Raw genomic sequence first — 14,265 nt, 5'->3', positions numbered from 1 at the left:
AGGTCGGCTTGGTCTGGTTTTCCTGCTAAGCTTTCGCGATTCAAAGCGGCATGGGTGCTTTCTTCTGGCATTAAGGCCTCTTATATATATTTTTCTTTTTTTGGAAATTTGAACTCCTGGGCCTTTCCCAGCCTTTTACCTATGTAGTTTTCCACGGATAAGAAACCCCATCATCCTTTCGTACCCAGATCTTCGTCTTTCTTTTATTGACCACATGCTCAACAAACACCTCACGTGCGTACTTGGCCTTGAACTTCCTGATCCAACGCGGATCCCATAGTTCACTGGCGATACCTAGGTCTTTGCAACAGCGCATGAGCGCATTTGAACGGCAACCCTCTGTGGCAGTAGCAATTCCATCTACCGAGAAGTAAGCTTGCTCGCCGCGAGCGATAGAGACTAGTCTAGATGGAATTTTATCAGTCAAAAGACGTTGGAATGCGTATATGAATAATAAATGCTTACCGCCCATGACAAATAAGTGCATATTCTCTTGTTACGGCTTTCGGTGTAACAATGCTTTCGCCACGAGGGGCAAGACCCCATCCGCCTGGACCGAAAGCCCGGTTCAGAATACGGCGGTACTTGATCTCGGGCAGGTAGATGATGCCGTCGGGCTTGACTTCCACATCTTCAGCCACGACATCTGCGAGGAGAACGTCGGCTATTTCTTTCGAGAAAGGCTCGGTTGAGAGTCCATGGAAGGAATGGGACCAGTTGATCTTATCCTCTGTGGATGATTCGAGATCGAGAGGCTTATCATCAAGCCCTGACTTGGAGATGTCTTCTGTTGTTTGCTTAGATGTGGGTTTGATAGTAGAAGTAGAGGTAGATGTAGAAAGTGTAGGATTTGACTGTTTCGGTGAATACGCTGATCTGGATGTAGCTGAGGTGGGAGTTGTGTTTGAGGTTTGAGGACGCGTTGAGCTGTAGCTGATTCCGCGCTTTTCAAGGGTATGCTGGGGCGAGATTATTCTTGTACGCGGAGCTTGCAGAGTTGTTGTTCCATGGCGCAAACTACCAATCAATCGCGTCTGGCGACAACGTAGGGCAGACATGATGGGCTCGGAAGAATTGGAAGAGCTGGAAGCTGGTTTTCCGGGGTTTCATTACATGACTCGGATATGATATCACGTGATTCAATATTTGAAGTTGGGACTTGATATGTACAGTATTCATGGATGAAGAGGGACAGTAGAGTAATTGTTATACATGAGAGTTGCGAGTGATAGTAATAATACAGGCTTACAAGCCCTGGGGCCACTTATTGCTGGTTTGCAGGTGCATCCTTCGTCTCTGTCCGCTGGTCGTTGCCCTGGCGTTTCCAGCACTCGCGAAAAGCTTCCATCTAGAGAAAATGTCAGCGATGTTGATGAATGTAGGCTGAGAGATAAATTGTAGAATTGAGAAATCAAAAACAGCTTTTCATCTGCTCTTCGACATCAGTCACCAGAAACCAAATCAACTAACCTCTATCTTGCACGCGCGCCAGTCTTTCTTTGCAAAGTAGCAATCATTCATCTTGTCTTGCTCAGCTACTTTTTGTTAATATCATGGGATAGTTCAACCTTTATGACACTCACCATGACACCCGGTGCTGAAGATGCGCTTGTTCCTACGAAAAATGTCAATATCGGATAGCATGATAATTGAAAGCAGTATATTTACCAGTCATCTGGTTCATCATCATCATCATCATCTGGGGCCGAATGAGCTTGATCTGCGTTGTTCGACATAGTTAAAATAATTGACAAAGAGTAGTTGGAATCTGAAGCTTGGCCTCGGCAGGTCTATCGTCTATCCATATCTTATCGAGCCCACAACACCATCTTCCATCAACAATGGCTACACCAACAGGCAACGATGCCAATATCACGGGCAAGAAGCTCAATGTTTTAGTCTATTCCGGTTCGCTCACCAAATCTGACTGGCTTCTCTGCCGTTCTCTGACCGACAAACCATTCTCAGGAAACGGAACCACTGTAGACTCGGTCCGCCATTGTATCTACACCATGCGCCGCCTGCTCGCCCCACGCTATGCCGTCACACCGGTTACGGGCGAAATGCTCCTCCACGAGCCGTGGACCGCTACATGTGCCTTGTTGGTGATCCCCGGCGGCGCTGATCTGGGCTATGCCCGCACACTCAATGGTGCGGGCAACAGGCGTATCACGCAGTTTGTTCGCCGTGGCGGGAAATTCTTGGGATTCTGCGCCGGTGGCTATTACGGAAGCAAGCGATGCGAATTTGAGGTCGGTGACAAAACAATGGAGGTTATTGGGGATCGAGAATTGGCCTTCTACCCTGGAACATGTCGCGGTTGCACGTTTCCAGGTTTCATCTACCACAGCGAGGCAGGTGCGCGGGCGGCGGCATTGGATGTTTCCAAGGATACCTTAAGCATTGGGACTGTGCCTACTCAATTCAACTCATACTATAATGGCGGCGGTGTCTTTGTTGATGCGCCTAAGTTTAAGGGTCAAGGGGTCGAGGTTCTTGCTAACTACGCTGAGAAACTCAATGTTGATCCTGGGGAGGGGCAGGCAGCTGTTGTCTACTGCAAAGTTGGCGATGGCGCGGCTGTTCTGACGGGACCACACCCGGAGTATGTGGAACATCGTAAATCATGAACAAATAGTTGCTAACCCTGCTCTAGGTTTGCAGCTGCCAATCTCGACCCGAAGGCTAGACCTGATTTCGCGGAAGTGATAGATGTCCTAGCTGCAGACGACAAAGCACGGACAGACTTTTTGAAGGCCTGCCTTTCCAAACTTGGTCTACAGGTGACTGATGAAACAACGACCGTTCCCTCGCTGTCCTCTTTGCACATTTCTGCTCTTAATCCTGAGAATGCATTGGAGATATTGTCCCTTCTTGGACCAGTTCTGACGGAAGAAAACAACACCGAATATTTAAAGGCCGAAAATGACACGTTCCGGATCGAGAGACCAGGTACCTGGAACTTAGGTGATTTAGAGGAATCATTGCCAGACAACGGTATCATTGACCACCAAACTGTTATAAAGAGACTTGTATTCCACGATGATCTCCCGTCTTCGAAGCTAACTCCATACTTCAACCATCATTCTTTCTTTGCCAATCTTCGCCAGTATCAGTCCGAGTCTAGAGAAGGTGCATCGCAGTATGGCTCTAACCTGATGTACGCCGAAGTCATAACGAGCACCAATACAATTCTTGAAAAGTAGGTGCATCCTCATTGGATTTACCAACACTATTCCTAACGCATCACAGAAACACGAAGCTACTTTCTCGGCTTCCAAACGGCTTTGTTGCGACAGCAACTGTTCAAATCGCCGGTCGTGGCCGAGGGTCAAACGTCTGGATCTCACCAGCGGGCTCCCTGATATTCTCAACTGTAGTACATCATCCAATTGAGAAGATTCAGTCGGCACCCGTAGTGTTCATCCAGTACCTAGCAGCCATGGCTGTAGTGAAGGGTATTCGAAGCTATGCCAAAGGATATGACAAGGTTCCAGTCAAGATGAAGTGGCCAAACGATATTTGTAAGTGCACATATCAAATCCTTGACCCCATCTCCTCCTATTGACAATACCCTTCGCAGATGCTCTGGATCCAACAGACCCTGAGCAGAAGAAGTATACCAAGATTTGCGGTATCCTGGTCAACTCCCATTACATGTCGAATCAATATATCTCTGTCGTGGGAATCGGCCTCAACGCTACAAATGCCTCACCCACAACAGCAATTACAGCTCTAGCAGCGCGCTACGCCCCTGCCGGTGCAGCTGCATCTCCAGTAACGCTTGAGAAGCTGCTAGCACGCATTCTGACCACATTCGAAGAATTGTACACACGATTTTTGCGTACTGGTTTTGACCGTGGCTTGGAGGCAGTATACTATGAAGATTGGCTGCATATGCACCAGATCGTTACCCTCGAAGAAGAAGGCGGTGCCCGCGCTCGTATCCAGGGTATCACGCGGGATTATGGTCTGCTGCTTGCTGAAGAGCTTGGACCTGCAGATCGGCCGACTGGGCGTATTTGGGAGTTGCAGAGCGATAGCAATAGCTTTGATTTCTTCCGTGGATTGGTGAAGCGGAAGGTCTAGAGGAAAAATCTCAAGCTATACACGTGGGATTTATGGCAAATATGGTATCTAATTTTTTCAAATTCAACTACGCAAAAATGAGACCTTGAAAACAAGTTGAATATCTTTTAAGTCCTAGAATTCGATTGTTTAATTCGACATGTAAATCATATTAGTTCTCATAGCCTAAGACCTAAATTAACATGAACCGCCTTGGTCTGTGAATAAGCTTCCAGACCAGCTTCACCGAGTTCACGCCCAATACCACTCTGCTTAACACCACCGAATGGCACCCGGAAATCACAGTCCTGGCTACTGTTGATCCATACCATACCAGTTTCAATCTCAGACGCAACACGATGGCCCCGCTCAATATCTCTGGTGAACACAGCCGCGCCGAGACCATATTCAGAATCATTGGCGCGACGGATCGCCTCTTCCTCTGTGTCAAAAGGCATAATAACAACCAGCGGACCAAAAACTTCCTCGCGCACAATCCGCATGTTATCTGTCACATCAACTATCACCGTGGGCTGGACAAAGTATCCATCCTTGTTCTTGGGGTTACTGGAGATGTGTGCAGCGCCGCCAGTCAGAATAGTGGCACCCTCGCTCTTGGCCATCTCGACATATGCGAGGATGCGTTCTTGCTGTGCGCGGGTAACTTGCGGGCCCTGGAACACTTCATCATCCCACTGGTCGCCAATCTTCGCAGCCTCCGTCGTGGCCTTGAATTGAGTCAAGAATATATCATAGACTTCTCTGTGGACCAATATCCGCGAGGTAGCAGTGCAAATCTGGCCCTGGTTAGACATAATTCCACCATGCGACCACTTGATCGCCTGATCCATATCCGCGTCGGGGAACACGAGTAGTGGGGATTTGCCGCCGGTCTCTAGCGTGATATTTTTCAAAGTTTCTGCTGCCACTTTCATGATCTCCCGTGCTGTGCTAGTGGATCCAGTGAAGGCAACTTTATCAATAAAGGGGTGCGCAGCTAGTGCGGCGCCGGCGTCCCGACCATATCCATTAACGATATTGATAACACCGGAAGGGAATCCGGCCTCAACGATCAGCTTACCAAGGACTAGGGCACTCAATGGGGTTTGCTCGGCTGGCTTAAGAACAACCGTATTTCCACAGGCTAATGCAGGTCCCAGTTTCCAGGTTGCCATGGACAGAGGGTAATTCCATGGGATGATCTGACCGACTACACCGATGGGCTGACGAATCGTATATGCGAGCTTTTGATGTGTGGTACTGATTGTCTGCCCGCCGATCTTGTCGGCCCAGCCGCTGTAGTAGCGAATAGTACCAATAGCTTCGGGAAGATCATCTGTCATAGCGACATTGTAGGGTTTGCCTGGATTTGAGTTAGTTTGATGCACACTTTCATTAGGACGTAGGAACAGCGGGTCTGCATCATGCATCAGGTATCAAATACGGACCATTATCCCAAGCATCTATAGATGCAAAGAGTTCCTTATTTTGCTCGAGCAGATCGGCTAGTTTGGCCATCATCTGACCCCTATCAGTTGGGGCTAATAGCTTCCATGATGGGTGGTTTAGAGCGGCCTTAGCTGCCTCTACGGCACGATTCACATCTTCAACGCCGGCTGCATGGACTGTAGCAATTGGTTTATCTGTTCTGTTAAGGATGAGAGGCTAATTTCATACACTAAGAGAAGGATTCGAAGCTCACGCGGGGTCGAGGGTAACGATGGTCTGGCCTGAAGACGGCACGAATTCATTGTTGATAAATAACCCTGTTGGTTGAGTGTACTTGTGGCCATTTGGCGTGACGAGCTCGATAGAGGTAGCCATAATATTTCTCTCCAACTTTGGGAAAGTGAATAAATGCAGTGCCAGACAGAAAGATAAATGGAGGTTGTTAGGTGTGACTGTCCCTTTAAGGAAGGTCTATCCGAAAATTTGAAGTGGGGGAGATAACCAGAATTATATCTGTATTTTCTTCTAGTCTACTAAATGAAAACTCTAAATTAGAACTACGAGGTAGTTTTAGATATTTAGTGTTTTCTTTCAATCTATCATTGTTATTGATCTTATCTACTAATAATACTTTCTGCACGTAGACCAGACTTCTAGACTTCCTGTCAGCCTGAGGCAGTTTTTTGTGCCTATGTCTTGTTATTCATATTTTAGTTTCCGAGAGATTCCGTTGACTTAGAATCAATCAATCATTCATGTATATCTAATCTAATTGGGTATCCAAACCTCTCAAAGTTGACACTTCCATCTTATACCTCCGAACGCCTACGTTGAAAATCTATCAGATCAATTGCATCCATAGACCCTAACCTACAATACAGAGATATATACTGAAAAGAAGTAATAACAAGAAATCTCCGGCGGATGACGATGTTTCCAAGGTTCATCTCTCAAGCCCATTGACACCGCAAGTAACACCAAGGAACAACCATCGCACCATCAAATGGAACCTTTATCTAACTCATATCTTCCAAGGAATATCCCTCGATCGCATCCTGAAATCCCCTCCCTTCATCGTACACTCATACTCCTCCCAGTGCCCTGAATAAAGTGCATAAACCCCTTCTCTTCATAGTATGTCGCTGATGGAGTAGATGAGGAAGTTTGATGGGGGATGATATTCCGATACCAGATTCTTTGCCTGGGGCTGAATAAGTGGGTGAGATGGGTGAGGTTTCGGAATTACAGCCTAGGTATACTCCTGGGAGCAAGACTCATTCTATGCAATCTGTGAGAAGGGTTAGGAGTATATTTCAAGCGTTCTGAATAGATAATTATTAATTTGAATGGATGGAGAGGTCCAATTTCTTAAAATCAATAGTTAACCTTCTTCAATCCTATTAAGCTTTCATACTCTATCGGAGATTGAGTTTGGCCACATGACCAGCGGGTCCGTATATTATTACTTTTCTATTTGGACTTCGATATAGTCGCCAAATAGCCATATAGCAACCAATGTACTACTACAATGTGTTTAGGCAGATAATGCCCATGTGGATCTCTGTCTTGGTATCTTCCGTGAGTGTTACCTGGGTACCTATGTACTGAGCCCAGAATACTACTCTGTAAGTGTTGTTTAACTTACCTAGTTTACCTAGTACCTAGGTAGCAATACTTCCGCCGTTTGAAGGCTGTGATTGTGAATTCTCAACTCACAATTCAAGAGAAAAGAAACAACTGGTATTTTGAAATTGGGATATCTCAAATATTATGGTAAATCTACCTCGAGTGCTGTCCGCACAGTAATCGGAGGTTTCTGCACGTTGCAGTTTTATCTGTCCCAACAACCCCTGAAAAGATATGATTCGGTTCCATAACAAACAGTCCCCCCCATCCCCCCACTTCACCTGTCATGGCGTTCCGAGTTCCCGAAATTGAAATCAATCGATTCAATTCGATCTTGTCGATCAGAGGAGAAATTACGGTTGCTAAAGTTGAAACAATGAGGTCCGAGGAATCCCCTTGTTCTTCACTCAAAGCTCGAGATCAATTCAGGCCAACTTCGAAAAGATAAGATGAACCCACTGTTCATTAGCCTAAATTTCGGACGAGAGCCGACGTTCTAGGTGCCAAGTCATGGAGACACGTATCGCGTCTAGAAAAGAACGAGCCAATGGTTCGGATTAATTCTGGAACCTTAGTGGAGTAAAATCCTCCAGGAGTTGAATCGCGGACAAAAGAAACGCGGCACGCTTTCTTAGCGTCTTCCTAGAACGTTATAGTGCTGACCCGCGGACCGAATCGATAGCTTGTCCAAGCTCTTTCCCTTCACATAACCTTTTCGTATACATCTGATTGCTCAAGCATGACATGAGTGTCTTGCATTCTTACCTGCCACCCTAATATATCTCTAAATTATCACATCAAACAACATGGCTGATTCGATCGATGTACATCCGTGGGCTGAGGGAGCAGAAGAATTTAGGGGTCAGCGATTGCTTCCCCATGTTATCGACTATCATGCTCACCATGATCCGGATCGCGTATTTGCCGCAATTCCAAACACGGAGACCATCGTCGATGGTTTCCGCGATGTCACTATGAAGACAATGGCCACTATGATCGACCATATGGCCTGGTGGCTAGACCGGACGCTTAAGGCCTCATCAAAGAGCCAAACGCTGGCCTATATTGGTGCTAGCGATCTCCGATACACAATTGTGTTTTGCGCGGCTATCAAGTGTGGATGGAGAGTAAGTCAAGGTCAATTTCGTAATAGACGGCTCTCTAATACAATGCATACAGACCTTTTTCATTTCGACAGAAAACCCTGTCATCTTGAGTTTGGGGCTCCTGCAACAGGCCGATGTATCAGCTTTGCTACATGCCGATGCCATGCGTTCAACGGCAAAAGCATTGCAAAAGTTCGATCCGTCAATGAAATGTAAACAAGTCCCATCTATGGCGGAGCTGCTCAGATCTGAGTCCGCTCCGTATATATTTGATGGCAAGTTTGCGTGCTTGAAGGATCAACATACTTTGCTATTGCATTCATCTGGTTCCACAGGTGCGAGATTATCCTCTGAGATTCCCCTTTAACCATACTAAATCGTATGCACAGCACCGCCGAAGCTGGTGATGCTCACTCATTCGGCGCTTTCTTGTACTGATAATGATCCGCGAGTGCCTGTACCAGAAGGGCGAAAAGCCCAAAACGCTGCGCAATTCAATTTCAGTCCTCCAGCAAAATTTTACGCCGCTTTCTCACCATACTCTGTAAGATCGCCCGCCATTTTTCTCGTTTAAATCCACATCTTTGACTCACCGCGGACAGATGGCTGGTGCTCACTCCTATATGCTTCTACCTGCATTTTCACAGACTGCTGCAGTAGTATTGGGTCCTTCCAACATGCTACCGAGTGGTGATCTCCTGAGCAGTGTGATGAAACAGCAGGACATTCGGGCCATTTACCTTCCCCCATCCATTATTGAGCAGTGGGCTAAATATTCAACTGCATATGAGCAAGCAAAGAATCTTGACTTCATTTTGTACGGTGGAGGTCCACTTGCGACAGCAGTTGGCGATAAACTCAACAAAATTACGGATGTTTGCCAGACGTTTGGCTCACTGGACATGGGCCACATACAAATGCTCGTGCCCCAGCCTGGAGACTGGGCGTACATCGAGCCCAACCCAATCGAAGAATGCGATATGCAAGAGGTAGATGAGGGTGTATTTGAGATGGTTTTGCATTGTGACGAGAAGTTCCGAGGGCAACGGTCTCTGGAACATAATTACCCAGATGTCACGGAATGGCGGACCAAGGATCTATTCGTTCCTCACCCAGAAAAGCCTGGTCTGTGGCGCTTTCACTCACACACAAACGATATTATCGTTCTCGCTAGCGGTGATAAAGTATGGCCCATCCCCATGGAGTCTACCTTGGTTGGAAATCCCAACATAAATGGGGCTTTGATGGTAGGCAATCACCGGGCTGAAGTACTACTACTTGTCGAGCCAAATCCAGGGCCCCAGGTGGACCGGATGAGCAAGAAGGAGTTTCTGGACTCTATCTGGCCAACTATCGCTTTGGCCAATGCATCTGCGCCTGATTACGGCAAAATTCGGCGATCGCGGATTCTCCTCAGCCAGCCAAATCTACCATTCTTCAAGACTTCTAGGGGGACGATTGCTCGCAAGCCAACAGAGTCTTTATATGCTGAGTGTATTTCTGCGGCCTTTATGGACGGAACTACCGATGAGGAGAGTGAAATTGGAATTCTCGAGAGACATTGGGTGGATGAAGCCAAGAGGTTTATTGGCTCTATTCTTCATGATATTCGCCCGGATGTCCAGTTGAAAGAAACTGATGATTTCTTTGTGGCCAAGGCTATGGACTCTCTCACTGTGCTGGAACTCGGTCAAAAGTTGAGACTGAGCCTTTCAAGTCGCATTGACAAAGAGCAAAATACGATTAACTTTTGGGTACGCACAATCTTTGGGAATCCAACTATCGACAGCCTCGCTAAAGCTACACTGGACGCTTTCTATGTCCACGGGGGCTCGGTTTCAGACTCGCGAGCGTCGTCAAAGAACGTAGAATTCCTCCTGGAAGAGATGATATCCCAGCTGCCTGAGCCGACCAGCAAAGAGCCGTGCCTGCCTTTCCCCACAAAAGAAATCAAGATTGTCCTAATTGGCTCACGTGGACGTGTTGCGCCATTCCTTGTGAAAGACTTGCTTGATAACCCTCGGGTATCTGTCATCAAATGTCTCGATCACTCAGCCCAAGCGGACAGCGAGACATCGCCGTTCCGTACAGATGATATGGGTCTCGATGTCAACTCCAGTGATCCGCGGTTACAGTTCTTCACCGTTGAATTCTCTCAGCCAAACTTAAACCTCTCACATAAGGAGCTGGATGAGATCTTCAGCGACGTCGACGTCATCATTCACAACATGTGGACGTTAAACTTCTCCATATCCCTGATATCCTTCAAGCCAGTCATGCTGCAAGGACTGCTGTCAGTCATTGATATCGCGAACTGCGCCCCATCTCAGCCACGCCTTGTTTTCATTTCAAGCATTACCACTATTGATTCATGGGCTCAAGCAGTATCTCCCAATGTCCCAGTTCCGGAGGAGGTAGTCAATTGTGCTGCTGCTGCAAAGTGGAATGGCTATTCCCAGTCTAAGCACATTGCAGAGAGACTCCTCGCCGCTGCGGGTGCCAAACTCCAAATCCCAATCTCCATCATCAGAATCGGCACGGTTGCAGGTCCTTCCAAGATAACAGAAGAAGTCAAGTGGAAAAGCTGTGATTGGATGCACTCGATTGCTATTCTTTCTAAGGCATGTGGCCTTATCCCCGTGCATACTGATTCCATCGATTGGATTCATGTGGATCAAGCATCGCGAGTTATTGAGGAAATATCGCTGCAAGAAAAGCACGATTACCCAACTGGAACACCCAATGTGCAGCTATACAATTTGATACACCCACAGCCTCTTGATTGGTCCGCTTTTTCAAACGCACTCCAAGGCTGTATATCTTCATCGCAGCAAGTCGGTTTCCAGGAGTGGGTTGACCATCTAGGAAGCCTTCTTCCAAACAATCTAAGCAAAGAGGCAGAGGATGAAAAGATTCGTATCTTACCATTCTTCAAGTCTGTTGCGCAGAGGAACTTGGCGAAGTGTGACTTGCGCAAGAGCAAAGCTGCTAGCCCAACTATGGCAGCGATGGAACCGCTTGATGAGCAGCTGTTGATTCAATGGTGTCAGGATTGGACAGCATAGGTATACCCTAGTACTTACGAGTTAGATGGACTGGTGGATATCTGTGTTATGGTTAGGTATATCTAGGTAGGTATTTAATGATTCCAAGGCTCACAAGTCAGCCTTGGAAGGATGTTGGTATCGCCTAGCTTGTAGTAAATTGTAAGTACCTAGTTACCTAGGTAAATAATAAACTTTGAAAATGTCTACCTGGGTAGACGGGCAGTTTGCTATAAAGCGGTAATATTGTGGCGAGGTAAGAGCATCCCCAGGTGTATTCCCGAGGTCCAAGCCCTGGATGTTGAGCTAATAACGAGAATGAAGAAACATTGGGGGCTAGATTCTCTAAAAGAGACCTCGGGAAAAAGGAGAGAATTCCTTTTCTCCAGCTAACTCTGCCAAGATAGGCCTGACTACCATCTGAACACAGCATTGGAACAGTATGCTAACTTGGGTAATCAGGACTTGTGAATGTTTTGTCCGCGAACCTGGGTAGGTACTATGTTAGAGCGATATCAGTCTAGTAATTGGATGATAGGTGCACGCTACAGCAAGTTTTAAAAGCTGGATACGAATCACTAGTTGACGCAAAATTTTCTGAGATGGCTTGACTAGCCACTTCATGAGCTTAGTGACCTGGTTCTCAAACAAAGGAGTCAGTCAGTGCCCACGAAAGAACCTGGAACCTTGGAAGGTATACTTACTCTCGAAAAGATTATAGATTAGATTGAGCCTTGTCTTGAATAGAAGGTAGATAGTGAGGTCAGCTTAACCACCTATAGATATTGACAGACTGTTTAAGATCTCCTAATGCATTTATACCCCTGGAGCTGCCATACCCTGAACACGTCTATAAACCTACCTAGGTAGTTAAATTGGGGTTCACAAGAATCCAAGTACACGATCGTGGGGCGTTTACTAAGATCTACCCCGCTAATTTTCAATGATTCTATGTAAATTAGTTCAGCCCCTTGGATTCCGAGGAATTTGAGGGTCCCGCCGAAGTAAGTGAGTGGAACAAATTTCAACTGTGCAAATCGATACCTAGATATTGTTGAAGACCAGTCTACCTAGCGAATATGGTAGATAAAGTGGTATGTAAAAAACATCAGATCTTGGTTGTATTGCCCTAACCTCAAATCTTCATCTAAGCTTTGAAGCGGCACCACATGATATAGCGACGGCTTCAAAGTTCACCCTCTCAGAAAGTATCAACTACATGGATTTCCTTGTCAATTGTATTCTTCCAAGATTCTGCCCCCACAATGGCGCCTTGAGTACTTCGTACTGCGACGGCTGCCTTCTTAGTTCGGTCCGCGTGTGTATCTGAGTCGCGACGATTGGGTGTAGACATGTCATTCACTGGTGAAACATAGCGGTTAATTCCGTTTCAGCCAGTAATCCTGATATCTCCCGGGTGGAATATGATATTGCGGATAGTCAATTGATGGAAAGATATGCTCAACAGTTTATTTACCTCTGCATAATTTATTAAGCGGACTGACGTTCAATTTAAAAAGCTTGAGTTTGATATCTTTTGTCGTGATCTTCCATGATACCTTAAGTACTTAGTGAGATCGGTTGGGGTTCATCTCTAAGTTTTGGCATGGGGCCATTGAGACCCTGAGCTGGGGCCATGTGTATGGAGTATCTTTCAGTGGTACATAGATCTCATCTGTTACTCCGTATCTATTATGCGTCCAATCCATATTTTTGGAAGATATAGAAATTAAGATCTTCTGCCAAGAGTTCCAGTGTTCTTCGAGATCGAACATGCTGAATATTATATAGCAAATGCCGAATTAACCACTTCGTACTCTTAGATCTATACTTCTGCCAAATTGACTTGGCGTTTCCCGTGTTTCAAAGACTTTAGGGCTGACGTGTTCCATACCAGAACTAGTACATCGTTGTACCAGCTTCATGCTTTCCATGGTTCAACCTCGATATGCCCGAGGTTTAAGCCACATTACCGCGTATTTTGATCTGTTTATAGCATCTTCGTGGGTATTCGTGGCTATGCCCCGCACATGATGCAAAGTGTAGTATATGTATCTACTTAGGCAGCAGCTTTTTTGGGCTAGACTAGACTTTGGGGCGTGTGTCACTGTGCAGGTAGTTCTGTACTGAGACGTCAGAGTGTACATTTTAAATAGTCTGTGCCGTGTCCAGATTAGAATGAAACTCAGTAACAATTTTCATTTCGATCCTCCGCCGTTAAATCTCCCCATTTCATCCCGCCGATCCTTCTCTCACATCTTAAAAAGCCTTCCCCGCCCCGGTACTTAGTCTTTTTCAAAATCAAACCTCTCTCATACATCAACCATGTTCAACTTCAACCTTTTCAAGTCTTCCTCCTCTCAGGAGGCTGAGCCTACTCAAGCTGTCGGTTGGAACTCAAACGCCTTCTCCATGCAGCAGCCCTCCAGCCCTGCTGCCCCCTCCACTAACAAGAACGTTGTTGATGAGCAGCCTGTCAGTTTACCCTATCCATGATATTGTTTCAACCTCTTGAAGAACCTGAAGCTAATAGTAGCTCAGTCTGGCCAGGAGCAAATGCAACTGCGTGGAGGTGGTGGCGGCGGTCTCTGCTGCGGTCTCTGCGCTGGTCTTGCATGCTTCGAATGCTGCGAGATCTGCTGCTAGACAACCCATCGCCGTCCATGCTTTCGTTACTCTTCGAACCGGTCTTGATATGTTGGCCTGATAGCGGAATGAGAACTTGCTTATGATTATATTTGGGATCTTTTGGCTTTTATTTTGGTTTTTCAACTTCTGTACGCGATATACCCAATGACAATAACTTATGATAAATGTTTCTCGCCTCGTGTATCTCTATAAACTCAACTTCCCCCCCCCCCCCCCCACCTAAATATGTAGGCACTTGAATAGGTATCGATTGTATTTCTGGAGGTTTCATTTCCCCATACAAAGTGGGCCTCCTGATAGGCCTGTGGAGGCATGGTTTTTGG

The 14,265-nt window shown here is 46.4% G+C and overlaps 6 protein-coding genes across 6 annotated transcripts; 3 read left to right on the top strand and 3 right to left on the bottom strand.

Moving 5' to 3' along the window:
- Positions 1-139: 139 nt before the first annotated feature.
- N7495_000131 (putative mitochondrial genome maintenance protein Mgm101) lies at positions 140-1,058 on the bottom strand (the record flags this gene model as incomplete). The annotated part of the gene is made up of 2 exons (XM_057202801.1): positions 140-404; positions 466-1,058. 2 exons carry the CDS (start codon positions 1,056-1,058, stop codon positions 140-142), a joined length of 858 nt encoding a protein of 285 aa, XP_057066874.1.
- Positions 1,059-1,264: 206 nt separating this feature from the next.
- On the bottom strand, positions 1,265-1,736 carry N7495_000130 (uncharacterized protein; the record flags this gene model as incomplete). The annotated part of the gene is made up of 4 exons (XM_057202800.1): positions 1,265-1,348; positions 1,471-1,535; positions 1,584-1,615; positions 1,669-1,736. The coding sequence occupies 4 exons, from the start codon at positions 1,734-1,736 to the stop codon at positions 1,265-1,267; spliced, it is 249 nt and encodes an 82-aa protein (XP_057066873.1).
- Positions 1,737-1,841: 105 nt separating this feature from the next.
- Positions 1,842-4,089, top strand: N7495_000129 (biotin--[acetyl-CoA-carboxylase] ligase BPL1; the record flags this gene model as incomplete). The annotated part of the gene is made up of 4 exons (XM_057202799.1): positions 1,842-2,605; positions 2,657-3,202; positions 3,253-3,524; positions 3,584-4,089. 4 exons carry the CDS (start codon positions 1,842-1,844, stop codon positions 4,087-4,089), a joined length of 2,088 nt encoding a protein of 695 aa, XP_057066872.1.
- Positions 4,090-4,247: 158 nt separating this feature from the next.
- On the bottom strand, positions 4,248-5,892 carry N7495_000128 (uncharacterized protein; the record flags this gene model as incomplete). The annotated part of the gene is made up of 3 exons (XM_057202798.1): positions 4,248-5,431; positions 5,517-5,716; positions 5,771-5,892. The coding sequence occupies 3 exons, from the start codon at positions 5,890-5,892 to the stop codon at positions 4,248-4,250; spliced, it is 1,506 nt and encodes a 501-aa protein (XP_057066871.1).
- Positions 5,893-7,949: 2,057 nt separating this feature from the next.
- Positions 7,950-11,314, top strand: N7495_000127 (uncharacterized protein; the record flags this gene model as incomplete). The annotated part of the gene is made up of 4 exons (XM_057202797.1): positions 7,950-8,270; positions 8,323-8,584; positions 8,639-8,793; positions 8,852-11,314. The coding sequence occupies 4 exons, from the start codon at positions 7,950-7,952 to the stop codon at positions 11,312-11,314; spliced, it is 3,201 nt and encodes a 1,066-aa protein (XP_057066870.1).
- A 2,304-nt stretch (positions 11,315-13,618) lies between these two features.
- Positions 13,619-13,939, top strand: N7495_000126 (uncharacterized protein; the record flags this gene model as incomplete). The annotated part of the gene is made up of 2 exons (XM_057202796.1): positions 13,619-13,768; positions 13,835-13,939. The coding sequence occupies 2 exons, from the start codon at positions 13,619-13,621 to the stop codon at positions 13,937-13,939; spliced, it is 255 nt and encodes an 84-aa protein (XP_057066869.1).
- Positions 13,940-14,265: the final 326 nt, after the last annotated feature.

Source organism: Penicillium taxi (assembly GCF_028828555.1).
Source record: "Penicillium taxi strain IBT 34144 chromosome Unknown utg000001l_segment0_segment0, whole genome shotgun sequence".
NCBI lineage: Eukaryota > Fungi > Ascomycota > Eurotiomycetes > Eurotiales > Aspergillaceae > Penicillium > Penicillium taxi.
Note: the sequence above shows the minus strand (reverse complement) of the source record. Positions and strands in the feature narration are given on the sequence as shown.